A 27,946-nucleotide genomic window follows, 5' to 3' on the forward strand; every position below is an offset into this window, starting at 1 on the left:
TTGCACTCCCACCGTCATTCCCATAGCAGACAATAGGGATGAAATTGGTTTAGTGGACTATCCCTATAAATCACTTTAGGTTTTCATCCGCAGAACTGTTGACAACATATTAGCGAAATAGTAAACATGTTCTTTGTACATATCCAAACCACTGTCCAGCTGTCCTTGACAACGTACAACACTAATGGAATGTTTAACAGTTTGAAAAAAAAGACTTCAAGACACATGCAACTGTGTTCTCACTACGTCTGTTGCAATGTTTATTAAAAGTTAAATTAAAGTTAAGAAATACAATCTGTATAGAAGAAAGAAACAAAATAATAAATGAAATTTAAAAGTTAAATTAGGGGAAAAAAAGAAGCAAGAAAGTCTCCAATTTGTATTGTATTACCTGGGAACCATGTACAAGTTAAATGCTGTAAAATTTTCATGCTTCCATTTGTCAGTGAGAACATCATATTTGGTGAAGGAGAAGGTAGAAGAAAACAAAAAAAATAACATGTAAGGTCTGAATCCCGTAACAGGTGTGTGCAAATTGCAGGTACCAGCTCCGCGCAGGAAAGTTCGAGTCCAAGTTCAGCAGCTCGCTCATATCTCAACAGGATATTCATCATTCATTTTTACGCTTCAAGTCAAATCAACGGATTCGATCTGGCGGATTTTAAAAGCTTCATTAACCCCAGCTTCCCCCGTCGTTCGGTCTCTTCTATCTTCCGTGAGGGTCGTCATGGTGCATCTCGGGTGTGTACGTCAACAGGACAACCATCACCCACAGGTGCAGTAGTGCCTAAAATACAAGCATGTGGGCCTCATTTAGCTGTTCCTCGCCAGCACCAGGCATTCAAACAGCACCTTCAATGGGAAAGCTGGAGAAAAATTAAAGTGTGTCGACAGCAACAGCATGCCTGCAAACTGTCAACACACTCTACACGAGGTAAAGACGCAAGACCCCCCCTAGAAAGGCAACGCCGTGATAGAAAATATAACACCAGGCATGAGTAACTCTGCGTAAACATCAGCACTCACCATATAGAGAATTACAAAGACCCGGGCCACGGGGTAGCGCCGCAGGAAGATTCCTAGCCGGATGCTGGAGGGATTCAGAGATCACGGTCAATCATGCCAAAATGTGGTGCGAGTACATGTATCTGATGGCTTTATCATAAACAATAAACTGAGTTTCAGGAGAGGTAATAACCTTGTTATACAATAGGCTACATTACAAAGAAATTTGCACAATTCAATAATTTAAAAAATTATTATTTGAAAGAAAATTATTTTTTAAAATGCAGTTTTCACAGGGCATTCACAAAGGAAAACGGCAGCAGAGACTACACACTACAATTTTTATTTATAAATTACAAACAAAAATCACAGTTTGAAAGTGGTAAACTACACATAAAAGGGAAGCAAATGCTAGACTGGTTTTTATAGGGGTCCTGGTACCTGAACTTGTCTATGGTGCTCGCTGCCTTGCGCACTTTCCCATACATGCCAGCCCCCGGGCCTTCGTGGTCGTTGAAGAGGACCGGCACGTTCCGCATGCGTGTGCCTGCAGGACAAACGCACAACATTTCAAGGGTTCATTTCCATTGGTTACATTTATTTTCTATATATGAATTTGGAACCTAATGTGGGGCAGAGCACTCGATCAACCTGCAAGGGGAAGCTAGATAGCAATGAACACAGACCCCAAACCAACTGAACTCTCCCATACCCTGGGCGACAAGAACACAACCTGCTGCTTTATGGAGCACTGCCCAGTCGGAACTGGCACAGTCCGGATTCAGTCCGAGACCGTGGGGCAGCGCAGGGCCTTAACCGAATGAGCCACCCAGCAGCCCCTGCACAGATTACATTTACATCTATTCATACAGCTGGACGCTTCCTGCAGCCAGATGATGCGTTTCCTGTGGCGCCCAGCTGGCCTCACCTGGCGCCTCCACGCCGCTCATGTTGATGGCGGGCCCGTTGGCCTGGCCGCCCTGCAGGGTCTTCAGCTGCTGCTCCAGCCGCTCCAGCTGGAAGACCAGTGAGCTCTTCTCCGTGCCCAGTGCCTCCAGCATCGTCTGCTTCTGGATCAGCGTCTCCGTCAGCTGGTGCAGCCGGCTCTCCAGCTCTGCCTGGCTGCTGCTGCTCAGCGTCTTATTGGTCAGCTGCTCAGGCATGGGGAGGGGGGTGGGAGGGGATGGGGGACGGGAGGAGAAGAGGGCCAAAAAGTGTTAGACAAAAATGTAAACTGTCAACCTGAGAATGATATTTCAGATGTTGAAAAACAGCTTGTAGCAGCACTACGATTTCAAATCAGTAGAAACTATGCGATTAGAAGACAAACTTTTTCTGTGTTTGCACCCACACATAATCCTGCAGGAGGAATGCAACGTATACCCTCTTTCACCTATTTAGGTGCTAGAAATATAGGGACATTTTTTAATGCTTTTTGCCCCTTTTCTTTACCAAATCTGAATGAAATTCACAACCTCTCCTAAGGAGTCAGGTGAGAGCAGGGTGTGAACTCATCAGAAGCAGGTGATGGCTTGCTTGCTCATCACACAGCAGTTTTCGAGTCAGGCTCACACAGATGAGTCAGATAAAGGCGCTATGTGAACCTTATCAGGAGGACTCCCTGGATCCCTGGTGCGTAACGAGGTGTGGCGACTCTGGGCAACACCGGAGCCAAATGTGCAGGGCTGCTGGCCACGGTCAGCACCGGTACGGGCCCAGAATCGACAGCAGACTGTGGGGCTCATCCGTGCACTGGACCAGTGCCTTAGCAGGATGAGCCACCGAGCCGCTCCACGCTTCACAGAAACGTGGCGTAAATAGAGGGGAGGCAGAGAGTCTCACCTGGTTCCTGAGTTTCTGAATTTCGTCCTCTCTGTCCTTGATCCGGCTTTGGAGCGTGCTCTTAGCACGGTGCTGCTCTTCCTCCAAGTACTGCAGCTCCTGCAACATGCACGCGTGCACACACACACAAGGCAAGGTTAACAGTGCTAAACCCTCTGAAGGTAACCTAGTGCACCGTTATTGCAGATTATGCAAGCTTTCTTTGCATTTACGCAACCAGTTTCCTTACACATTATTTCTGGCTCAGCTGTTTTTGGTTTCATTTGAAAAGCAATAAAATGTTTATTTTCGAGACATTCGAGAAAAGAAATACTTAAATACCTAACACTGAAAGCGGAACGATCCAGAAAGAAATATTCATTTTGAAACATGATAAAATGAATCTAAACATTCCTTATTGTACATGTACAAATGCCACCTTTCCAATTTAGCCAGCAGAGGGCACAAAAACCTTGTAATCTTTACTTCATTTTAATACGGAAAAATCTATATTTTTACCAACAGAACAGGAGTGAAAGCCAAAATGCTATTATTTAAAAAATAAATAAATTAGACCAAAGACAACACGGCAAACTGCCTCTCAATAATGCCATGGGCAAATTATAACAGCTTTAAGAAAACAAACTTCTTTGTTTCATCTTCCACTCAATAAAGCAACCTCCCGTTCCTTCTGTTCCAACTTGCCCCTTCCTTTTTTTAAACATTATAAATTTGGCACCCAACGTGGAGCTGTACAAACCCAATTCCCACCCTAATTTGGAACGTCCAATTATCTGCAACCACAGCTGCAGTCATGCTCGCTCACTCACTGCTGATTCAGGAGAGTATAGACATGCATGGTTCTCCTCTGAAAAACATGGTGTCACCAGATGCTTCTTTTCACACCACAGACAACAGCTAAGCACGCGTAGGGTGGAGTGGGAGGAAGACCTTTCACACAAGGCTTTAGCACACAGTCCCCGGGCACCCGATCGACCAGCGGGGGTCGCTAGAGAGCGATGAACCCCGCGCCTCCTCACCTGTTTGCAGCGCTCCAGCTCGGCCTCCACCTCCTGCTTGGCCCGGGCCTGGACCGCTTGCTGGTCCTGCGCCTCCTGCAGCTGCTCCCTCCAGGACTCCGCCTCGGTCAGTGCCTGCGACTCCAGGTCCTGGGGTACAGCATGGAGGGAGGCCCCAAAACACACACACACACACACACACACATAATACACACAAAAACACACATACACGCACAGACACACAGGGACACATGCACATACAAACATGCATGCGCACAAACACACACACACACACACACACACACACACAGAGACACCCACAAAGGTGGACACACAGAGAAAGTAGCACACATAGATAGACCGGAAGAAAAGAGTCAGAGAACATAATCAAAGATAAAACAGATAAAACTGATGATAATAAACATCAGGACAGGAAATGGCCATGGAAATAGAAATGAAGTTTAACGATAAATAACTATCTGTTCCCATGACTGTGCTGCACTGACATCACCCCCCTCATGATCTCTTCACCTTGACACTGCAGAACCCGTGAAGAAGGTGTGAATTTCTCCCCTCAAATTGTAATTCTTTTTTGTTTTTATATAATTAAAAGGGGATGTTGGCCAAACTCAGTGCCGCATGCCTAATTTAGCCTTCCCTGTGCCATTATTAGTCATTTTTTAATACTCCATTCAAGGACAGCACTGGCTGCTTCTCCCTCTTCTCTACTAAATATAGCACAGCCTCAAAAATACTCACAGTTCTGAGTCAGATTTCAATGCGTAGCTCGGTGTGAATTTTCTGTGTCTGATGAATAATAACCTGTCAGTTCACTCACGTCATTCCGATCTTGATGAGCACATTTTTTATATTTGGGATTACAGTGTTCCATTTTAATGGCTCCTAATCATCCTAAATACCCCGTCAGAAATGCCACAAAGCGCACAGACCTTCCATGTCAGTAAAATGGGAACAGAGTATTCTCTACATTTTTTCATTACCAATTTCAGATTCCACACGTGCACACAGACACAGACACACAGAAACACACACACACAAACTCCCACACACACGCACACACGCACGCACGCACATGCACACACACACACACACACCCACTCACACACACACAGACACACACGCACACTCACCTGTATCTCCGCGCGGAGCGTCTGCAGCTGGCCCTGCAGCTTCTGGATCTCGTCCCTCTGCAGCTCCTTCTCGTGCCGCAGCTCCTCCAGCTCCAGGGCCCCGGCCCCGCCCACCTCCAGGGCCTCCAATCCCGAGCCCTCCTTCAGGCTGCTGATCAGCTTCTCTTTGGACTGGAGGAACCAGCAGAGCACCACGTATCACCCACAGCTACTGACCCAGCTGAACACCTCATATCAACCACAGCTACTGACCCAGCAGAGCACAACGTATCACCCACAGCTACTGACCCAGCTGAACACCTCATATCAACCACAGCTACTGACCCAGCAGAGCACAACGTATCACCCACAGCTACTGACCCAGCTGAACACCTCATATCAACCACAGCTACTGACCCAGCAGAGCACAACGTATCACCCACAGCTACTGACCCAGCAGAGCACAACGTATCACCCACAGCTACTGACCCAGCAGAGCACCACGTATCAACCGCAGCTACTGACCCAGCAGAGCACCACACATCAACCACAGCTACTGACCCAGCAGGGCACCACACATCAACCACAGCTACTGACCCAGCAGAGCACCGTGTATCAATCACAGCTACTGACCCAGCAGAGCACCACGTATCACCCACAGCTACTGACCCAGCTGAACACCTCATATCAACCACAGCTACTGACCCAGCAGAGCACCACGTATCACCCACAGCTACTGACCCAGCAGGGCACCATGTAACAACCACAACTACTGACCCAGCAGAGCAACACGTATCAACCACAGCTACTGACCCAGCAGAGCACCATGTATCAACCACAGCTACTGACCCAGCAGAGCACCACACATCAACCACAGCTACTGACCCAGCAGAGTACCACACATCAACCACAGCTACTGACCCAGCAGAGCACCGTGTATCAATCACAGCTACTGACCCAGCAGAGCACAACGTATCACCCACAGCTACTGACCCAGCAGAGCACCATATATCATCCACAGCTACTGACCCAGCAGAGCACCACACATCAACCACAGCTACTGACCCAGCAGAGTACCACACATCAACCACAGCTACTGACCCAGCAGAGCACCACGTATCAACCACAGCTACTGACCCAGCAGAGCACCACACATCAACCACAGCTACTGACCCAGCAGAGCACCATACATCATCCACAGCTACTGACCCAGCAGAGCATAGCACATAAACCACCCCACACACTTCTGCCATGACGCTTTTTAGCTGATACTGAGCTACGTGATCAAATGCAGTTACTGAGACAAAATACATCCAAAACTATTACAAAGATAAAACACATCCCGGATGATTACATAGGTAAAAGTAGGGGAATAGGCACAGAAAAGTTGTTTCCACTTTCCGGCTGAGATAAAATCAGGAGAGCTTGAGTTTGTAGGCGTATAGTGTACCTGCAGAATGCGCAAGGCCTTGTGTTTGTAGTCCTAGCGTGTATCTGCAGAATGCGCAAGGCCTTGTGTTTGTAGTCCTGGTGTGTACCTGCAGAATGCGCGAGGCCTTGTGTTTGTAGTCCTGGTGTGTACCTGCAGAATGCGCGAGGCCTTGTGTTTGTAGTCCTGTTGTGTACCTGCGGAATGTGCGAGGCCTTGTGTTTGTAGTCCTGCCGTGTACCTGCAGGATGCGCGAGGCCTTGTGTTTGTAGTCCTGGCGTGTACCTGCAGAATGCGTGAGGCCTTGTGTTTGTAGTCCTGTCGTGTACCTGCAGAATGCGCGAGGCCTTGTGTTTGTAGTCCTGTTGTGTACCTGCAGAATGCGCGAGGCCTTGTGTTTGTAGTCCTGCAGCTCCTGCTTTGCCGCCTCAGCCGCGGCGCGGGCGCTCTTCGCCTGCTGCTGGAGCTCCTCAGCCCTGCGCCGGTCCTCCGTCCCCCGCCGATCCGCCCCCGTCACCACCTCCGCCAGGGCCTGCCGCTCCGCCTCCACCTTCCCCAGCCGCTCCGCGAACTCACTCTGCGAAACCCCAAAACACAGTCAGTCAGGGACAAAGCTGCACTCAAATAGACTTCCTCCGACTCATGCCTGTGCGAGCATGACTTAAAAAGTGCAGTTAGTACGTAATAACCGTGGCAGACATCACATGCTACAGAGGAGAGCACATGCCGGTCCATGCTCTTCCCAAATGAAAGTGGAGGTTGCAGCAGTGAGCTCTGATGAACACGACTGGACAGTCCCGACCGAGGCAAAACAAGGCCAGGTCAAAACCTAGTATATGGCTGGGCCTAACACACTTCATCCGGCCGACCAATGGTGTAACTTCATAACTCGGCCGACCAATGGTGTAACTTCATCACTCACACATTTGCGTGTATAGGGCTGGCCCCGCTGTTGCGGTCCAGGCAAAAAAAACTGGAAGAGAAGCATTCAGAAAAGACTCCAGACCAGACCTGCATCTTCCTGTAGCTGTCCTGCTCCCTCTTGAGGGCAGAGTCGGCCTCCCTCAGCCTCTCCTGGAGGGTCTGCAGGGCCTGGGAGTGCAGGTTATTCCCCTCTGTGTGGTCCTGCAGGATTCTGCCACAGAAACAGGACAACATGCATGACATCCCATTACCACCACCATATATAACAATAAGCAATAATAAGCAATTTCAATACAATGATGGCCAAGTGAATGCAGCACATGGCGTGTTAGGTTGTGAATTTTAAAGGGGCTACAGTTCTTCCCTAATGTGACCCCGAATTCATGAAGTGTGCCTCAGGCCCATTAAAATAAAAAATAAAAAAACTGAACGTGTTATTAAAATGTATTCTGAATATTGCTTTGGGCTACATTGCTTCCAGTCTAAGCAGACTAGAGTTTTAAATCAGTGAAACCTGTTGGATATTTGCATACACTGTACAAAAACCAAATGTAAATTATGCATACAAATACACAGTTCAGTTTGATAAAAATAACATTTTGGTATAGGAAATAGGATTTCCCTCTGTGTACAGGCACAGCAGGTATGAAGTAGAAATCATCCACATTTTGTCACAAAGGTGGAATGTTTTGTCACAGCGGTAAGATGGCACCATTCAGATAAGAACAATGCTTTTCAGAAAGTCTATGCCCTTGGATTGAAGCTATGGCTGCTTCCCTGGCGGTCCCTGCCCACACAGGCAGTGGCTCACCTGGACTTCTCACACTGAGCTTCCTCCAGGGCAGAGCTCCGGGACTTCAGCAGCTGGTCGGCCTCGTCCAGGCGGACCTTCAGAACGGCCAGCTGCCCGTCCTTGGCCGACAGGGCCTCCGTGAGGTCATCGACCTGCGACCTCAGATCTCTGACCGAGCGGTCTGTTCGCGACTGGTCCGAGTTCCACCTGTCAGCACGCGCTCGGGCCTGGTTCAGCTCTGAGGGACAGGAGGAGTTCACCAATCAGGGCCATCACTACACTACAGATTTCCCCGCCCCGAACAACAATGCATGCAACATTCTCTATTGCAAACTGCTCCACTAGAAACAGTAAGATAACTTCAATTACTGTGTCAAACTATACATTCAAACAATGTGAAATGCAGTGAACCATAGAGGTTTGCTTGTGTAAACCCTCCCCGTGACCCTCCATCATCCCCTACCCTCCTGCGTGTCTTTGGCTCTCTGGATGAGCGAGGCCATCTCCTGGTTGAGGGAGGCCACCTCACTGCGCAGCAGCTGGTTCTCCAGACGCAGGCTGGACAAAACCTGACTCTGCGGCTCCTCCACGGGCACCGACTCCTCCGCCGCTTGCTCCAGCGGCCCCGCCAGGCCCGAGTCTGAGCTCTCCGGCGTATCTGCCGGGGCGAGAGCGACGGGCAGAAGCACCAAACTGAGCCACACAGTTCCCTGAGACCTCAGTGAGAACACAGCAGCGTTTACCTGCGTGTATGCTAACGGCCTTACACCTGTTCACACTGGGACACCATGCATCCGTTAACTTTCAGATACCAGCAAATTCAGGAAACTGTATTCATTAAATACTACGCAAAATGTCAACAGCTTCTGTTTACAAATGGAAAAACTACATTTATAGAATCAGGAAAGCAATCACGACTTGTTTTTAAATTTGGTCAGAACTTAGCCACTTAAGTCATTGTCAATGACAAATTGACAATGCAGTCTTAAGAAATGAGGCCAAAAGCAAGGCCCTCCATCTCCGTCTCGTTGAGTGCTACCTTGGCTCGGCTCTTTGGCAGAGCTGTCCTCCGAGGTCTTGACGCTGTGGGTGCTGGTGGACAGAGAGCTGAGGCTGGAGGTTCGGGACAGGCCGCGGGCGGAGCGGGGGGAGGAGGAGGCGGACGGAGGAGCAGGAGGCGTGCCGGAGGCGGGAGCGGCCTGCGGCGCTCCTTCTCCGGGCCCCGTCGCTCGGGGCCGCTCCCACTTGGCCTCCCTCTTCCCGCCGGAGGCCGGGTCCGAGCTGTTGAGGAAGTCGAAGAGGAGCTCGTCGTCCAGCTCCGGCTTCTTCGGCCGGACGAAGTTGGAAGAGGGCTTCAGAGAGCCGGAGCCGCCGCCGCCGCCGGAGCCGCTAGCCGAGGCCGCAGGCGCGTTGGCGGTCCCCGCCAGCAGAGTGGCCGTGGACTTCTTGATGTTGCCCGCAGCGGCGACGATGAACCGCGAGGGCTCATGGGTAGTGTGGTAGCCATGCTGCTGCTGCTCCTCCGCGGCAGGGCTGTACTGGGAGGAAGCATCGGCAGGGCCTTGAGTGTCGTAGGAGGAAGAGGAGAAGGACGAAGAGAGGGAGGCGACCTGGCTCTGTTGTTTGGTCAGAGCGGTGGCTGCTCCTTGGTCCACTTTGTTGAGGAAGTCCTCCGCTCTTCCGGCCAGATCAGCAAACCAAGACATCCTGGACCTGGAAGGAGGAGCACAGTTGCTCTATGTTGCCATGATTATCTAGGTACAGTTGTCTGACCGTCTTCCAAAATTCCCTCCATGAGTGTGGAATGTACACAAAGACAAGAATCATGCCACTGCAGTAACATTGCTGCATTTCACAATGAAAGAGGGGGAAGATAACACGCTAAGCTAAAAGCCCGAAAACACTATAACATTCATGTGATTCCAAAAGTTATAGTCATGGATCTCAGGGTTTTTCAAATAACCTTGATTGGCTTAGTGAATCTTCTGACCACAGCAATTATGAGATATTCTAAATATGGGTTTTACAGTATAAAATACTATAGTATAGAGAAGTCTATATGCAGACATCTTCTAAAGAGCATGTGCTCTAATTTGCGGTTTAAGTTTCCACAAGCTTTTAAAATGAGTGGATTGTAATTTTGAAATGATATTAAAGTGTTAAGCACTGTACAAACACATCTGAAATGATTTTCTTACTTTTTGCTTAGTCTTTCAAACACGCTGAATATAATATGGGTAATGAGCTCAGAGTTGTATTTGACTGAAAAACCTCTATAACTAGACTCATTATCCCATCCAAAACCCTGCAGTGTGCCCAGGTTAGTACGTTAGAGGGAAAAGGACCGATGTCGTCCCACCACAGCGTATCCGGATTTAGCTTGAGAAGGGCTTAGTAATCAGCTCCAACTACAAAACGGCCACGCTCTACCAATTGCCCGTGCAGTTGCGGTTATTTCAGACACAACATGAAACGTCAATGCGAGGATAAAAAGTCCGCAACGCCCGTCTCTCGGTATAGCGTCATCGCCATGGTATGTTGTTGGTAAGAATCTGCTAGCTAGCTAGCTATTTGACAGCTGCACGACTATGTCCGTATTTTATTTGTGGGTTTCTGGACAGCGTCATATGAGCATACGGTGGTCTGAAACCTCCTCTCGTTCTGTCGCCTTGTAGCAAACTACAGCAGCAATCATGTTTTGTTTACATTCTGACCAGAGAAAACTAGACTTCAAGTTAGCCAAGTCAGCTAGAACTAATCACTGTACAAATTAGCTAGCAGATTGAATAATGCACAAATCTGTTCTTGACATTACATCAAAGCTGGGCAGCTAGGTAGCGGAATGTGTCAGGTCAAGCACCCAAGCTATCCCGCTGGCTTGTAAGGCCTTCTTTTTGCACAGTTGCTATCAATAGCTAATGCACACAGGCTCACGACCTGGAAAAGTGCAGCTAGCGTTAGCTTGCTACCTTATTACACCGCTGGTTCGATGGGCTTCGGTAACTGCTGTCCTTGTTTACTTCACTCCAAACGCGGATTGGGGACAGCCGATATTGAATAAATAGCTGGCAACTTATCCTATAAATAAATGAGATGATGGAAAGTTAATCAGCTAGCTGTCGTCTGAGTTTTCATCAGCCAGTCGGTATTTTCATCCCTCCTCCATTGCTGGAGATGAAAGCGAAAAAAAACTTCCGGGAGACGTGGACCAGGAACAGGACCAGGAACTACCGAGAGGACCCAAATCAAGAGAGCTTTTCGTACTGCCTGAGCCAGTGATCCGTTCAGTTCAGAGTGTAGGCTAGTGCTGTGGGTAGACAAACTGTGGGTACTGGACGGCAGCTTATTTCCGAGCAAATTTTCCGTTCAGACCGTAAATATTAGAATGGACACGATTCTCGCTGCTAGTTTTGTGCAGTGCTTGTGAAGTGTATATTATTATCCCAAAAAGCCCGTTTTCTTGTTTACCGGGACAGTAACGTGTGTGGTTCATACTGTTATATCAAAGGGAATTGAATAACTTACTATTATTAGTAATCATTTTTGATCAGACAGTGCTGCACCTGGAACGAACAGACAACTCTCAAGAACAACTTAACGTATGACAATTAACTTCCGGCCTTACGTGACGTCATGACTAAATCGAGGACCAATCAGGAGCAAGGAAACGTGACGGAGCCTTATAATATAAACACCATTCGTGCAGTGATAAACACAAGCTCATTCAAAGCGGATCATTTTATGGAACTGCGAACGTATATGCAATGTTCTTCAAGAATGAAGCCTGTCCACAGTTATGCAAAATGCGAATCTTATTTATACATAATTTATGTTTCGTGCTTTATACAAAATTAAACTACCATCGTTCAATTGGTACGATTACTCTATGGAAAGTGAACGTCTAATGACACAATTCTCCATGAAAAATTCATTCCGATCATCAGTGCACAGGGCTTACAGATATGACCCAGTTCAGAGTGAGTATGATTCAGTGTGATCTCAGCTACTTTAGTGTTAACTACCCTGGGACACGACGTGTAGGCAACTGGCTCGGTTGATAAAAGCACTCACCAAATCACAGGCTGAGCCTTATAAAAAATACTTGTCTGGGTTTTTTCCACGGCGCGCAGGCAGGACTGCCGTTGAGGGCTATGCATGGCAAATTGTGGTCACTCACTCTCTCATGGACGTTTTGTAGGACGCATGCGCAGGTGGTGCTTCGTTCAGTAGGGCGCATGCGCAGGTGCATCTCCCAAAATCACCACTTCGAACGGCACAAGATTTTTCAGCACAGCTTTATCGCCTAATGTTACTTTAGCTAACCCTAATATGTTAGAGTTTTGCCTACTTTACTTAACCTAGTTAGCGCGTATGGATGATATCCTGCATGCATGAGTATGAGCTAAGGACACACAGCTACAACCACTGATACAGATGTATGGACACACGGAGGACAACAAACAACGTTACAGAGGTGAGGACATGGCATGCCATAGCCAGCTAGCTATATAGTTTGCCAAGTTGCGCCGTGGGTCTGGACAGTTTCGTGCTTGTTCATTAGCAGACAGCTGTCTGTTCTGATCCCCATGGTGGTGGAATGAGTTTCCCACTGCAGTCAGGACAGCGATAAGACACTTTTCTATTCCTGGATACATGAATATCTGCCAAAGTGAATGCAATGTAATGTATATGACTGAGAGTACACTGTAGATGAACCCAGCTGGCTTGGTCCAGCTGGGGTGGGGTGGGTTTCACCAAGCCATGATTTCTTGGGCTACCATTGCACAAACACTCCCTAGCAACTCACCCAACAATTACGAGCTGCCAAGTTTTAGTCAATGAACGATGCACCTCTCCTCCAATCAGCATTCGCACGCGGTGTGGCTAACATTGTGGGAAGAATCACTGGCCGTGTCCAAAACAGCTTACCGTTACACCTTACTTACTCACCACTATGACTATGGTATGCAAGCTGTATAAAACTTGCAAACTGTGCAAATTGTATACTCAAGACATTACATTACAGGCATTCAGCAGGCAACTTACACAACTTTTACATAGCATTTACATTGCATCCATTTCCACAGCTGGATATATGCTGAAACAATGCTTTCAGTATATATGCTCAAGGTACAACAGCAGTGTCCTACCCAGGAATCGAACCTGTGACCCTTATGTTACAAGACCAGTTCCTTACCCATTATACTACGCTGCTGCCTGTAATAATAGGCAAGCTGTTTCGCACACGGCCACAGACTTTGTGGACGAGTATGTCAGCGGAAGGCACCCACTTGAACTGCAGTGCTCCCTCCCCTGGACGTGACGCAGTGGTAACGAGAAAGCATAGCACAACTGCCGATTCCGGATGAGAGGAAAAAGAGGAGGGAAAAATCTGCCATTTTGAAATTATTTCAGGAATCCAATATAAAAAAAGTGCACCGATCGGAAGATGTGCTGTGAAGACAGCCGCAGTTTGGCCCACAGCAACAGAAACACACAGCCAACCAGACAGCAGGTATGAAACAGTGCCTCTTTATTGTGCAGCACCCACTCCAAGTCGCTTATTTACATGGCATGCCACATCAATACGAGAACTGACTAAGGACACACCTGTAAACACTTAGAATCTGCTCTCTTATAAATGAAAAAAAAAGGAGTCAAAGTGGGGATTCGGGAAACAAAAAAAATAAAAAGAAAAACAACGCTTTCAATACTTTACACGGGATACAGGTTTGCTTTTATTGGTGTGTCATATTAAAAAAAAACAAAAAAAAAAAAAAAAAAAACGTATCTCTAGTCCATGCGTTTTCCCTTGTACAGTCCTGGAGGGACAGATATTACCCAAGTTTCTGTTGTGACTTCCCTGGTCTCCTCTTCTTTCTTCAAGAGAGAACTACTGGAGAACAAGGTTAGTGAAGAGTGGCGGAAGGATCCTCTCCAGTTTATGTAGGTAGTTGTGTGATGCGGAGGGGGGCGGTGAAAAAACAAAAAATCCAACATTGGAGGAGGAAAACGAAATCCTGTTCCGATTACCATTTACTGTCCATGTTAGTAATCTCAAAGTCCTCTTCAAGGTTGCGAAATAATCCGAGTCATTCAGATAAAATGTCTTTCTTACAGATAATTTATAATCCATCAGCGCAGTGTCCTTCCAAAAAAAAAAAACAAAATGACAAAAAAAGGAAAAAAACGACAACCGTGAAATCTGTGAAGGAAAATAATTATATATAAAAAATAAAAAGGAGTAACAAAAAGAGACAATTCCAAGTACTATTTCTGGACATAATAACCCAAGTAGACTAGACAACTTTTTAAAAAGTCTCCTTTACAAAAAAGTTGCCAGATTATTTTAATATTTCCTCTCTCCCGTTTTTGGGATGGACACACGCTTGTACACACGCACACCAGTACATGCGCACACACACGGACGCGAACACACACGCATGCGCGCACGGACGCACACACACACACACACGCACAGACGCACACACACATGCACACACGCACGCACGCACGCACGCACGCACGCACGCACGCACGCACACACACACAGGAGTGGCCCCCAGCCTCGAGGCCCCAGAGCTACCAACTGACACATGCAAGGACAGCTGTAAGTGGGCGGGGCTCAGATCAGGCCCCGCCTCTTCTTGTAGTCTTCCAGGTTGAGTGACCGGCGGGGAGCGCCGTCCTTCACAGGCAGGGCGTTGGAGCTCACAGAGAGAGACTTTGCCTCTAATGCAAACACAGGATAAGACAGAAGACTGTTTGTCAGAGAGTATATTTCCCCCCCAGCCATTTCAATGGGAGTAAGCCAGATGTGTATCAAATACCTAAAATGCGCACATAAAATTTGCAAGTATATGTAAAGTCAACTCAAACCAAACATACACACACGCACGCGCACGCGCACGCACACAGGAATGAACCACACCTGCATTAGGAACCTGAAGGTCTATCTTAACGTCAAAGTCATGAACTTTGAAAAGATCTTCAGACAAGTCACTTGATGTTTTGGTGACGTCCTTGTCTTTCTGACCCAGCTGTCCCTGTGAACAAAACAGAGAGAGGAAACTCAGGCCAATGCACATTCTCATCATCCTCAGCAAGACTTGATCTACATGCTTTGCACTGCCACAGCCACACAGCGAGGTTGAGCCCCACCCCCTCCCTCCCTCCTCCTACCCTTCCTCCCTTCTCCCTCCCTCCCTCCCTTTTCCCTCTCTCCCTCAGGTGCACCGTACCTGTTTGTTCTTCTCCAGAACGTTGTCCTGCCCTGAACCTGAGCCGTATTTCTGGTTCAGATGGGCGAGGATAGCAGCGTGGACAGAAGGGTCTCTGGCCTATACCAAAAAACAAACAAACAAAAAAAACCAGTCAAACACAGTCCAGGAGTGACCCCTTCCTCACAGACGGACTTTAGAAACAGATTATTACTATTCTAGATGTCAAATACACAATCCTTACATTGGACACCATAGTGGGCTTGCACTGTCTTCTAGTAAAAGGGTCCATCTGCTGGTTCTTGGCGTTCTGCCCTTCTGCCTGATGGGGGGGAAATGAACAGAATTTCACTGGAGATTTATAACCCCTAATCTTACCAAGAGCGTGTTTTTTAGAATGTTTTTAAAAAAAAAAATTACAAGTCAGTGTTCTAGAACTCTACAACTAGTAGTGACTTATTACATCAGCATTAGAACATTCAATTAATCACGTATTTGTGATCTCACACCTTGAAGGGTTAAAAGTCTTCGTTTGTTCAACGCAAGTCACAGGATCTAGACCCGTGTCACTCACCACCAGAGCTTTCTCAGACTCCACGATGTTCCAGCTCCGGTTCCGCTGGTTGATGTAGCTGTGCGGAGAGGGACAGAGGTCAGAGCCAAAGATTCAAGGTCAGCCCTCCCCGCCTCTCCCCACAGGCGAAACACCCGGGACCCGACCGCAACCTAGCACAGACTCTCCACTAAACGTGGCCTTCAGTCTCAAGGTAGGCACTGTGCACTTGCCTGCAAGACTACCCCCCGCATAATCAGGCTCACAGTTAGGCTATACAATTTGTCACAATGACTTCAGTGAAAATCTGAACACAGCACAGAGGTAATTACAGACACTCAGCTGAGACGGGGGGGGGGGCACTGGGTGAGATTATCCAATTATTTCTCTTGTTTTTTTTTTCAAATGAAAAAATAGTAGTTTGAAGTTGTTTACAGGTGATCCTAGGTCTTTACATTTGCTCTCTGAGTGTTCATCTCCCACTACTATGGTTACTGTTGCTCTTAACCCGGATTTATGCATTTTTCTTCTGGTTCTAAGATGCTCTGGATAAGAGCATCTTCCGAATGCCTGTACTGTACTGTAATGTACTGTAATGTGATGTACTATAAAGGGAAAGGTGGTGTTCTCACCTGATGGCTGAGATGTTCTTGGTCCTCTGCCGGTCCAGAGCCTCAGCCCGCTCTTCCAGCTCATTCAGCTGATCCTGGATCTGTTTGACTCTCTCGCCTTCTCCGCTGTCCTCCGCCATAGCCTGAGGAGAGAGAGAGACACATGCGCACACACACACACACAACCGCACGCGCACACACACAGGTCATGGCAGGTCACTTTGAGAGTGGCAATGTTTCTCACTGTTTCTCAAGGATGAGTCATCAACCATGTGTTCAAAGGGGGCCTTGTGCATGGGTAGTTAGTAAAATAAATAAATAAATAAATAAATAAATAAAATGAAGTAATATGAACATTTTTCACTTCAAACAACCTTCTCTTTGAGGAGCTGCGTTTTCTTCATGGCGTAATTGGGCGGGGCCTTCCGGAAACGATCTTTCTCTTTGACGATCTGCAAACGGGGAAAGGAAAGAAGGGTTCTCTCACATATTCCACTCACCGCGTCGTGTAAAATAAGTACGAACGGCAACGAGCCGACTCACGTCCTCTATGTCTTTGTCGTTGAATTTGTAGTTGACGGCTTCTTTGATGGCTTGTTCCTTTTTGGTGATTTCATCTAAAGTGGGGACCTGCATTCCCGCCATGATCATCTGAACAATGAAAACGAAAGGGAAACGACAGAATGACTGAGGGAAAAGGCATCAGTGCATAACTAAACCATGATAAGTTTCACCTAACTGTATAACACCCCCACCCCCCACATTCATACTGTCAGTGTCGTGCATAATTCTCTGTGCAAAAAACAAAAAACAAAAATGGCAACAACAAAAAAAAAACCTCCATTTACCAAAGCATTATGGTTTTTGTCATTATGAATCAACATTATTAGCTATACATACAGCTGCATGAGAATGCATGTTAAATGCATGTTAAATAGTAAATGACCATGACACTGAGGCATAAGCTCATGCACGACACCAAAAAATATACGCTTGATCTCTTTATTTTGCGTGCCCCCGCCCTTCCCACAATCTCTCTCTCCCTCTCTTCCCGCCGCTTACCGCATCCTTCCACTTCATGAACTCGTTGTCCGTGAACTCCTGGTTGGACACGAACTCCAGCCGGAACACCCGCGTGTCGTTCCCGTGTCTGTGGGGCAGAGGACGGGGGGGGACGGGGGGGTCCCTCAGAGGTTAGGGGAAAACACACACAGCCTCGCCCCAAAGCCGCGCACCAAACCCACCGGAGCCCGGGGTCCGCGTACCGCAACTGCAGGCCTTTGTTCGTCCTCGTCGATCCCAGCTGGTAGACCTTCGCCGTCTCCACCACGTCCACGATTTCTGCAACCTGCGGGGGGGGGGGAATAAAAAATAACAAACGTTAAATTAAACTTAAGTGATAACAAGATAAAGGGATTTAAAAAAAATAAACACAAGGGGAAAAAAAAAGTAGGAGCCAGTCTGCCCATGTGGTCAGTGTCTAAAAGTGTGAGACTGATGGGAGTTCCACAGTGCAGCACACCGGAAGCGGTCTGATACGGACTCTCTCAGAGGGACGGTTCCATCGTTAGCGCGCGCGGGTCGTTAGCCAACCCCTCACCCAAATATTTTTAAAGAAAGAAGAGGAGCCAGTCTGCCCATGTGTGGTAGCGTAAACGTGAGAGAGAGAGAGACGATGGTTCACAGTGCAGCACACTGAAAGTGGGGGGATGGGGGGACGGGGGGACGGGGGGGGGGGGATCGGGGGCGGTTCATCGTTAGCGCGCGCGCGGGTCGCTAGCGAGGCCCTCACCCTGTACACCGGCTTGCTGCTGCTGTTGCCGATGCCGATGCGCACGAAGCAGCCGGTCACCGTCTTGGCGAAGAAGGGCATGTGGCACCAGCGCTCCAGCTTGTGGCGGGACAGGCGGATGCGGTTCAGCTCGTCCGGCAGCGAGACCGGCTGCGACTTCGGCGGGGTCTCCTCCTTCCTGCGCCGCGGCACAATTCGATCGGGACCGTGTTACTCACCGGGGGAGCCCCGGCGGGGCTTCGTTCAAAGGTTCTGCATTCATGTTCGCCCCAGAGATGACCTCCTGCACAACTCACACTGCCCACTCTGACCTTCCACCCTTCCTTTATGGGGAGATCCACGGACACACCCATCCAGCCCTCGTTAAAGGTATAAACTGTGAGGTGTCTATCCTTCATTTTTCACTTTCTTACATCCCTGTTTTTACACTACTAATACCGGAGTCACATTTGAAATTGCTCTTCCGCATTCGACATGCAAGTGACAGTGCGCGTGTCGTCACATCTGAATGCCTGGCAAGACTGTTGCTCTCAAGCAATTACAAAATGCAAACACACTGATTCAGTATTGCTACAAATATGCCAGTATTTAAATGGTATCAAATATGCCCTTTTTTAAAAAATGAAAAATTAAGGATGGACACTTGGACACACTAACTCAGAGTGTCTGCCTTATAAAGCTAAATAAAAAGAGGGCCTGAGATTGCCTCAGAACAACAGACAGCTCCTAGTAGTCCAGCAGTTGATCTTAAGCATGCATGCAGTCTGACAGGTTGCACCAAAGTTGTGGGATACTTACTCCTCTTCCTCATCATAAGATGAAGAACGGGAGCTGTGGTCGCTCTTTATGGAGGATTTATCATCATCCTCCTCTTCCTCCTCCTCGTCATCGGAGTAAACCTCGCTGGTTTTGAGTGGCTGCCGTTTTGCCAGGAGTTCAGCTGTGGAAAAGGGAACAATGTGAAATACTGATGGGACAGTACCACCAAACTACCACTGCCCATCTATACACCAAATCACCAAACTACCACTACCAATCAGTGCACAAAACTATCACGGCTTCTCTATACATCTAATCACCAAACTACCACTATGTGCGACATAGCTCAGGAGGTAAGACCGATTGTCTGGCAGTCGGAGGGTTGCCGGTTCAAACCCTGCCCTGGGCATGTCGAAGTGTCCTTGAGCAAGACACCTAACCCCTAACTGCTCTGGCGAATGAGAGGCATCAATTGTAAAGCGCTTTGGATAAAAGCGCTATATAAATGCAGTCCATTTACCATTTACCACTGCCTATATATACATCTAATCACCAAACTACCACTGCCTATATATACACATCTAATCACCAAACTACCACTGCCCATCTATACACCAAATCACCAAACTACCACCACCAATCCGTACTTTTAGTGATAAAACTATCACCCACGACCAATCCATTCACCTAATTGCCAAACCTACCCAAACAACCCTTCCACAAAATGTTCCATCAGTTTCATTCTCAGAATAGCCAGAAACAACCGACAGTGACTAAAAATAAGGAAAGAGACGAGAAGAGATGGAACAGGGAGGAGGGGGGCGGGGTACCTGTTCTGTTCTTCTTCTTCTCTCGCTCTGCTTTCAGCTCCTCCATAGCTTGAGACTTCTTATCCAGCTTCTCGTCCCGCTTGGATCTCCTCTCCTTGTTGTGAGACATAACCTGGAGGCGATGGGCAGTAAATCTATGGGCCTGTCCAGTCCCGTTACACAGTCTGGCTCCTGGAGGGCCAGGGCTGAGAAACCGTAATGTCCTTACTAAATAAACGAATCCTAGATATAGGGATATATACATCTGCACATCACCTTTTCAAGTGAGTGAACCGTCTTACTAGGTGCTGTGGATTAGGATTGGTCACGTCAATGTGCAGGGCGTGTGTGTGTGTGTGTGTGTGTGTGTTTGTGGTGGGGGGGGGTGTTTAGGGGTGTGGACTCACCACCTGAGTGTCCTGAACCTGAGACAGCTTCCTTTTTTCCTGCTCCTCCTCCTGTTTCTTCTTCTTTTCCTCCTTCTCTTTTTTCTTTGCCGTTTTCAGCTTCTTCTTAATTTCAAACCTAACAGTGAAGGGTGTTAGGAGGAGCACATTCAGTTACCCTTCAGTGTCAACAGCTTCAACGGTGGCATTTAGGCAAGATAAGCAAAGTGCCCTTTCTCCAGTGTGCCCTCCTCCTGGTTTCCCCAAGTGGGACTGTCCCAGGCTACGCGACCCCCCCCCCCTTCTTGGCTCGCCCCGCAGTTCGCTCACCTCCTCTTCAGCACCTCCCGCTTCTCGATTCGGTTGAAGAGCTCCTGCTCCCTCTCCTTCTCCGTCATCTGCTCCAGCCGGGCTCGGTCCTCCTCGTCCCCCATCAGGTCGTCGCCGTACCCGTCGCGGAAGACGTCGTCCTCCGAGGACGAGTCCGAATCCGAGCTGGAGGACGAGCTGTTGCTCTCCGAGTCCGACACCTCGCCTGCCGGGAGCACAGGGACCGCCAAGGTCAGCCAAGGTCAACCAAGGTCAACCACACCAGGAACAGATCCGGTCACTCCTCACATAAGGTTACAAACGGTTTTAACAGAAAACACCGGATGAAAACATGATGTTAACAAGCCATTGACAGGTCATTAATACAGAGCAACCCCCTGGTCACAAAAGTACAAAAACAATTTCCGAAAGCATGTTTGACAGTGCACTAAAAGGAAAGTAAGGTCAAAGGACAAAATTTCAAACTCCTGAATGCAAAAAGGACACTTTATTCCTGATTGCAGAGCACAGGCTGACATAAGACTGAGATTTACACATCCACTAGAGGACAGAGACCAGGTACTAAGCTAATAAACCATTACTGTAGACTACAGAATGCTACTACAAACTGTGCATAATTATGCACTGTCATGAAAGTATTCATTTTATAATTTTCAGACCAACTTCCCCTTTAAAACAAACCAATGTTTCTGGAGCCAACGTCACGATGGTCACCGATCCAAATGGGGTGTGTCGGACACCCAGTTACCCCCAAAATTCCCATCCCCGTGACAGTCCGCGCTGCCCACCTTCCTCGGGGGCGGAGCTCTCCGCGGAGCTGTCTCCATCGGAGCTGCCGGAGGACGCCGCCTTGTTCACCCGCTTCTTTGCAGCGCTCTTCTTCTCGCTGCCTTTCCCCGCCTTCACCTTCTTCTTCGCCTTGGTGCCGCCGACAGTCCACTGAGGGAAACGGAAACCACAGCGAGTACAACCGTCAGTACACATAGCAAGTAACCACAGCAACCATAAAACAACAATTAAAACAATTTTTTCTTTTTTAAAGTGGCTGTTAAATTTAAAGAGTTGTGGGTTGCGATTTTTTGGGCTTGTTTTTTGTTTGAGTGTTTGTATTTTTGGACTTCTTTTGTTTGGCGATTTTGGAATAAAATTAAAGCTACACAAAGCAAAATGCTGCTAGATGTTGTCTTTTCAGAACAAGCCAGCCCCCCCGTGCCAAAGAGCAAAGTGCTCCATCGCTTGTTCAAATCTGCGAATAGCGTGAGCTGTAAGGAGAACCGTTCAGGTATATGGGAGGAGGTGAGAGGCTTCTTGTGTATGTTCTTGTGTTGTATCGTCACAGCAACCGAACTAGCACGCTGTGTTGCACAGAATCGCCACCCTCGCCACGCCCACCCCGGTTTGCAATCGCTCGCCACCCCGCTCACCCCTCACCCAGCAAACACACAAGTCACACGAGTCGACCAGCTCCCCCCCACACAAACACACACACACGGAGTCGACCACCGCAAAATAAGTTCTCAACCTGTGGGAAACCCTGCTTCACCAGACAGAACGCTGCTTAGTCAGAACAGGCCTGCTCAACTGGTCACCAGTGAGTGGCTCAACTCCTCCCAAAAAAAAAAAAACCACCACTGTCCAGTTCTCCAGCTCCACTGCCACATTACCCATCCCCTTCCTCAGTGCCCACAGGCAACACTGCAGCGGAGCTCCCTGCTAACGTCACAGGACAGTGAACCCATTTCAGACGGCAATCCTCACCGGCTAATTTTCCCACGACTGCACTAAACGCTGCCAGCCCTCTGTTGACAAACAAATGCTGGTGCACACACACGTATACGCTATGGATCAGGCAGGCATGGTGCCAATCCACAAATACTTGCATAAGTGCATCGATCTGATTGTCAATCTCTGCGATCAGCACGTAGGGAAGAGGGGAAGATCAGTGGGCCTGTGTAAGGTACTCTGAGCTAGAGCTAATATACAAGCAGAAAAGGCTGCACTGTTGATGCCAGCTAACACTCCTCTCAGTCTGCTGCATTAGTTCACGGTCATCAGTTATACACAGCAGATGCTGCACTACCCCCCTCCCCCTTTTTTAATCTGGATGCATTGATAATAAACATCAAAACCAACTTGAGCCCAAAATGCACGTGTGAACTGAGCCTGACCTGTCCATACCCAAATAACGTTCATCTCGATCACCATGAACGTGCACGCTTTCCTCCCCAAAAGCATGACTGCATGTACTTAGAAAAGAATAGCCTATAGTTCACTTGCACTGCATGGTGTTACGCTCACCAGAAATGTGAGAAGACTTGCCTCCAAAAATAAAACTATGAAATAACGAATTCATACGAAGCCAAATATGAAACTATGAAATAAGGAATTCGTATGAAGCCAAAAATACAAATATGAAATAATGAATTTGTGTGAAGCCAAAAATACAACTATGAAATAATGAATTCATATGAAGCCAAATATGAAACTATGAAATAATGAATTCATCTGAAGCCAGTACCTGCCTCTTTCTCACCAGGCAGCACTGGACCTCGGTCTCAGGGGGCTGCCTGACGGGCAGCAGGCAGATCACAGGCGCTGGACTGACCGGAGGACCCAACCATGAGGTAACCCTGCTGCCTGAAGCACGCCTTTCCAGGGAAACACTAAGGCCAATTACCCATAAGCCCATGGGGCTCCCGGCCACAGTTAGCACTGGCACGGCCAGAATTTGGTCCACAGCACAAATAATACAGCCCATGTCCCCCCATCGGCTTCCGTTTTATCAGTGAACAACCAACAAGCTCGTTTTGATGGGCACCATCTAAAAAATTATGAAGCTGCAGCAGGGGTTGATGGGAGCAACAAATTCTTGTCCCGTGGAAACCGTCTATATCACATCTGTTGAAAAACATGCAAAGTGCGAAATATCCTCTTACTAGTAACAACTTTTTGCTCAACGCAATACAGCCAAAGCAACTGATGTGGGGGGGGGGGGGGGGGGGTCTTCTGCCTTTCCTTGGTTTGCAGTTAGCACATTTGGCCACAGAAATATTGTTCCATAAGCAGGCTGGATCTTATTAAAAATCGAGAAGACAAACTGAAAAAGACCCACGGGCCAGGGTCAGGACGTGTGGAGTCCTAATAAACTGTCAAAACGCAACAAAGCAGCAAATCAATTCACAAAATAAACTATTTCAAAGGATTAGTTTTGAAGCAGATAATTAAAAGCAACAACTGTGATGGGAGCCCTGCATCCACAAGAGCCACAGGACAGGCAGCATCTCTACTCACAGGGAGCGGGGCAGTGCATTGTGGGGGCGGGGCGGGGCAGCGCATGGGGGGGGGGGGGAGAGGGGGCAGCACATGGAGTGGCTGCAGACAGGAAGAGACCGGGTAATCAGATCCACAAAAATCTCAGAGGTGCGTTTGAGTGACCTTTTCAAGGGTAACGGCAGCACTTGCAGTGACCCAGATATCACCCCGAAAAGACTTCCAGTGAAGCTCGTATGTCTATAGATTCAGTCTGAGGACAGATCCCATTTCCTCCAGACTTCGCGCCGCAGCGAGATGATGCGATAGGACCTGTCACGAGAAAACGCCCGATCGGGCATGTCTGCTCTTCATCATCCTCCCTAACGGTAGTGCTGGATTTATTCCTGAAAAACACTTTGAACTTGGCAACAGTTCCAGACATTTAAGACTGTCCCCATGGGGATGCAACGGGCCCCAGCTCTGCCGTGCTGACCCGCACATGGAACAGAACATGCACAAAGTAAGATGTTGACAGATTTGTGGCAAATAGACAGCCAGGTGCACTGGGTCACTGGATTTAAAAGACCGCATCCAACAGAAACCGCACCGTGTTGTTCTGCACTTTGAGCCTCGTAAACAGACATAGCCGACTTTTTCCACACTACTACTCTTCTCTCGCATTTTCGTCTCTTTGAAGAAATTCCAGAATAAAGGGGTCACAACATCAGACGATTTTGCATTTTTCACTGGAAAAAAAAGTAGAGACCATAATTCTAGCCTGCAGCCAAGCTCAGCTTTAACACAGAAAACCCTGACATTGCCTCCTCTAACCATGACAGAAACATGTCATTACAGAGCATGACAGAAACTTTTCATAACACCATCTATATATATTTTTGTAGCCAATGTGTTTATTTGCCAGAAACAGGTTTAACATGCCTGCTGCCTTCAAAATGAAAGCATCAAAGTCACCATAGCAACACAAATGTAAGACAAGATACAGCAGATTCTAAATTCTGATTGCAGCAACGGCACCAGCAATTAGCTATGAGTGCAGCAATCAAAGACAACAGCAGACAGCATCAAGAACAACAACTCATAAAAGAACCAAAGGTTGGCAAATGGTCAGGCCTTGCTTTCCCACATTGAGGAACCACCCAGCCCAGTTGGTGAGAAGCGTCTCACCAGCGTCACGTCATGTGACTTTATTTCCGCTGCCCTCAGAAATTAGACCAAAAAAAAAAAAAAAAAAAAAAAAAAAAAAACATGCATTCTTAAAAAATCTTTTGCAAAGCTATAAATGTTTTTACTTTGAAATGTCAATGCTACCTGCATCACTGAACAGCACAGAATAAATTAAGACTTTTCACTGGATGGGATTCAGGGGGAAGGGTTTCCAAGAGGCTACCCACCAAAAAAAAAAATCAAGCGCCGTCTCACTTAGCTTCGGATCCTGGGCACTCAAAGACTACAGGGTTATGTGGCTTCTGACCACCCACCCACATGCCCCTATGTTACCATTCACAAACTGGATGAGACATGCACTGAACGTTGTTGCTAGTAGGCTGTATTGATTCCTCAACAGAAGAGAGGGTACACTTTCCTTTACCTAAGCAATGCAGCAAAACAATACAGAAATACTCAGCCAAACCGCCGTATGGTGTTATGACAATTCTGCCGGCGCTGGAGGTTTAATGCTGATACTGGTTTCAATAGGACGGTCGTTTCAATATGGAGCTCCGCCACGTTTTTTCTATAAGTTAACATTTCAGTTTTGGACCTAGGATAAACCAGGGCAACAACACCGTACAGAGGTAAATTACATTAACCAGGGAATCGCCGGTACCTCATCATCGCTGTCGGAGGTCTCCGAGTCGGTGGAGGCAGCCGGCTTGCTGGCTGGATCCTCTTGCTCGTCTGAATCCACCCGCTTCCTCTTTGCTAAAGACAGTAGCTCCTGTGGCCCGGAGAAGAGAAAGACCTCACGTTAACACACCACATTTCCTTTCAACCACCTCAAAACGTCTTTACTGGAAACAACGTTCCAACTGAGATTCCCACATTTTGCTTTCACACACATTTGCGTGTTGTATTTCGAAATTGTCTGAATAAGCACTTGAGACCAAGAAATGAAACCAAAGCCAGTCCCACTCTATATGGTTCAATTCCATAATATAGAGCAGCGCCACCCAACCCTGTTCCTGGACATCTACCGCCCTGCAGGTTTTCATTTCAACCATAATTTGGCACACCTGATTCTACTAAGTAGAAGCTCAATGAAAATTATATCTGTGGAATGAGGTGTGCTTTGTTAAGGGTTGGAGTGGAAAACTACAGGATGGTGCATCTCCAGGAACAGGGTTTGGCAGCCCTGATACAGAGGGTTAGAAATAATTTGCACATTAATCTGAGGTCAGAAATGCAACTATTAATTAATTGAAGACCATTCAATGTCACTCAAAACAAAACCTTAACAATGGAATGGCCTACAAGCACTGCACCTATAAACCTACGGAGGTTTCAATGCCAAGGTAGTAATGAACGAGTAAGTCCATCTCTGTCTCCATCAGGCATACTACACTGACACACTTGACAAAAATCCTTGGATTAAATGTGTTTACAAATTAGAGTGGTTTGCATGTGCAATTAAAGCTAAGCTTTAGGCTCTGTCTTATTTGTCAAAGCCTGTTCTTGCAACCTATTTGCACTGTGAAGACCTTGAAAATTGAAGAATAAACTAAGTGCAAAATAGACCGCAAAAAAAGAGCGCGCCGAATTTCACTCAAGTAAATCCTATTTACAGTCTCGTTGAATTTGCGATGAGGCAAATGGCAATGCACCGTTTAAAAATAGAACATTTTGTTATGGTTCTCCCAAACTAAATATGCACACGCCACAGTGTACTTCCTAATACTACAACTGTCAGCATGTGCACCACATTAGAATGTAATGCCAAACATACATAATAAACCTGACGAAGGTCAAAATTTTTACTGACAGCAGCCAACATGTTTGACAATCATAGCTAGAGGCGTGCACTGCAAACTCAACGCTGACCCAGAATCGACAATCATTTAAATAACACGCTGTACAGACTAGCTGGCTAGATGCATGTGATTTAATGTAAATTATTTAACTGATGTTACCTGGCTAATCGAAATCTAGGCACTCAGAAACAAAACTTACCCTTGCAGACTCTGGTATATGAAAAACCTTCTGGGCTCGCTTTGCAATTAGCTAGCTAGTAAACATTAGCTGCCTAGCCAGCAAGCTAGATAGACAGCTAGACATTTCAGTGTAACCTATTTACAGTTACCAGCATTACTGTTACTCTTCCCGTGTTATTCTGTTGTAATTTTCCATAAATTAATAGCTAGTCACGTAGTAACAACCCAATTCACGTATTCACGTTGCGACGAACGTTTCCAATGTGATTGTTAGAAAATATAGCTAGCTAACAAGGTACTCAACACTACACCGAGGTAGCAAGCTTGCTAGCTAGCCAACCAAGCCGTGCACAGAGGATCATGTTTACGCGCTACACATTCCTTCCCAATAATTTTGTCAACACAGAAATAGATGATGACGTAATTGGAATTAACGTTCTAAATGGTAGTATTCGTTTAACCTTCCCTTCTAAGCGAGGGATAAATGAGCATATTTTACGACGACTCCAGTATCAAGTAGCTAGCGAGTTAGCAAACGAGCTAACTCAAACCGGAGAGGACTGGTTAAGCCCCACGATTCGACAGGCCCGTGGCGGGGTGTTTTTCGCCCAAACTCACAAAGCATATTTTCCATTATACCGTCAAAGCCAGGCCACAATTATTGGAACACGATGGTATGAGATATTCCCAAGCAAACCCTTACCTGATCCAAATTATCATCGCTCGCGCTGTCTTCTGAGTCGGAGTCAATAACGACCCGTCCTTTCCGCTTCTTTACATTCACCATGATTATCTACCTGTGTGTGTGTGCGTTCTGTCTCGGCTAAGCACGAAACGGCGGCAGCTCCGCAGTCTTCCACACAAAGGCGCTAGTGGACCACTGGGCATGCGCCTGCACTACACTCGACCCGTTACGTCACAAATTGAACAATTTCATTGACAAGAA

The 27,946-nt window shown here is 47.4% G+C and overlaps 2 protein-coding genes across 4 annotated transcripts; both read right to left on the reverse strand.

The window, feature by feature from the left end:
- Positions 1-232: 232 nt before the first annotated feature.
- Positions 233-11,336, reverse strand: golga5 (golgin A5). 2 transcript variants are annotated; one of them, XM_035394029.1, is made up of 13 exons: positions 11,091-11,336; positions 9,161-9,834; positions 8,585-8,779; positions 8,140-8,359; positions 7,416-7,539; positions 6,778-6,981; positions 4,997-5,167; positions 3,867-3,995; positions 2,848-2,946; positions 1,934-2,156; positions 1,447-1,552; positions 1,027-1,090; positions 233-787 (listed from the first exon to the last, which is right to left on the reverse strand). In XM_035394029.1, the coding sequence occupies exons 2-13, from the start codon at positions 9,825-9,827 to the stop codon at positions 707-709; spliced, it is 2,283 nt and encodes a 760-aa protein (XP_035249920.1). In that variant the 5' UTR covers positions 9,828-9,834; positions 11,091-11,336; the 3' UTR covers positions 233-706. The 2 variants fall into 2 exon arrangements, with proteins under 2 accessions (XP_035249920.1, XP_035249929.1); XM_035394038.1 differs by lacking the exon at positions 11,091-11,336 and adding an exon at positions 10,320-11,051.
- A 2,296-nt stretch (positions 11,337-13,632) lies between these two features.
- Positions 13,633-27,874, reverse strand: rtf1 (RTF1 homolog, Paf1/RNA polymerase II complex component). Of its 2 annotated transcripts, none has more exons than XM_035394048.1 (18): positions 27,704-27,874; positions 25,680-25,790; positions 21,370-21,520; positions 20,582-20,786; positions 20,273-20,390; positions 19,887-19,998; positions 19,096-19,237; positions 18,298-18,475; positions 17,750-17,853; positions 17,568-17,655; positions 17,049-17,156; positions 16,880-16,957; positions 16,527-16,648; positions 15,916-15,973; positions 15,586-15,663; positions 15,363-15,461; positions 15,053-15,167; positions 13,633-14,853 (listed from the first exon to the last, which is right to left on the reverse strand). In XM_035394048.1, the coding sequence occupies exons 1-18, from the start codon at positions 27,785-27,787 to the stop codon at positions 14,747-14,749; spliced, it is 2,058 nt and encodes a 685-aa protein (XP_035249939.1). In that variant the 5' UTR covers positions 27,788-27,874; the 3' UTR covers positions 13,633-14,746. The 2 variants fall into 2 exon arrangements, with proteins under 2 accessions (XP_035249939.1, XP_035249949.1); XM_035394058.1 differs by having other exon boundaries at positions 17,771-17,853; positions 27,704-27,873.
- Between the last annotated feature and the right edge of the window lie 72 nt (positions 27,875-27,946).

This window comes from Anguilla anguilla, chromosome 1 (genome assembly GCF_013347855.1).
Source record: "Anguilla anguilla isolate fAngAng1 chromosome 1, fAngAng1.pri, whole genome shotgun sequence".
NCBI lineage: Eukaryota > Metazoa > Chordata > Actinopteri > Anguilliformes > Anguillidae > Anguilla > Anguilla anguilla.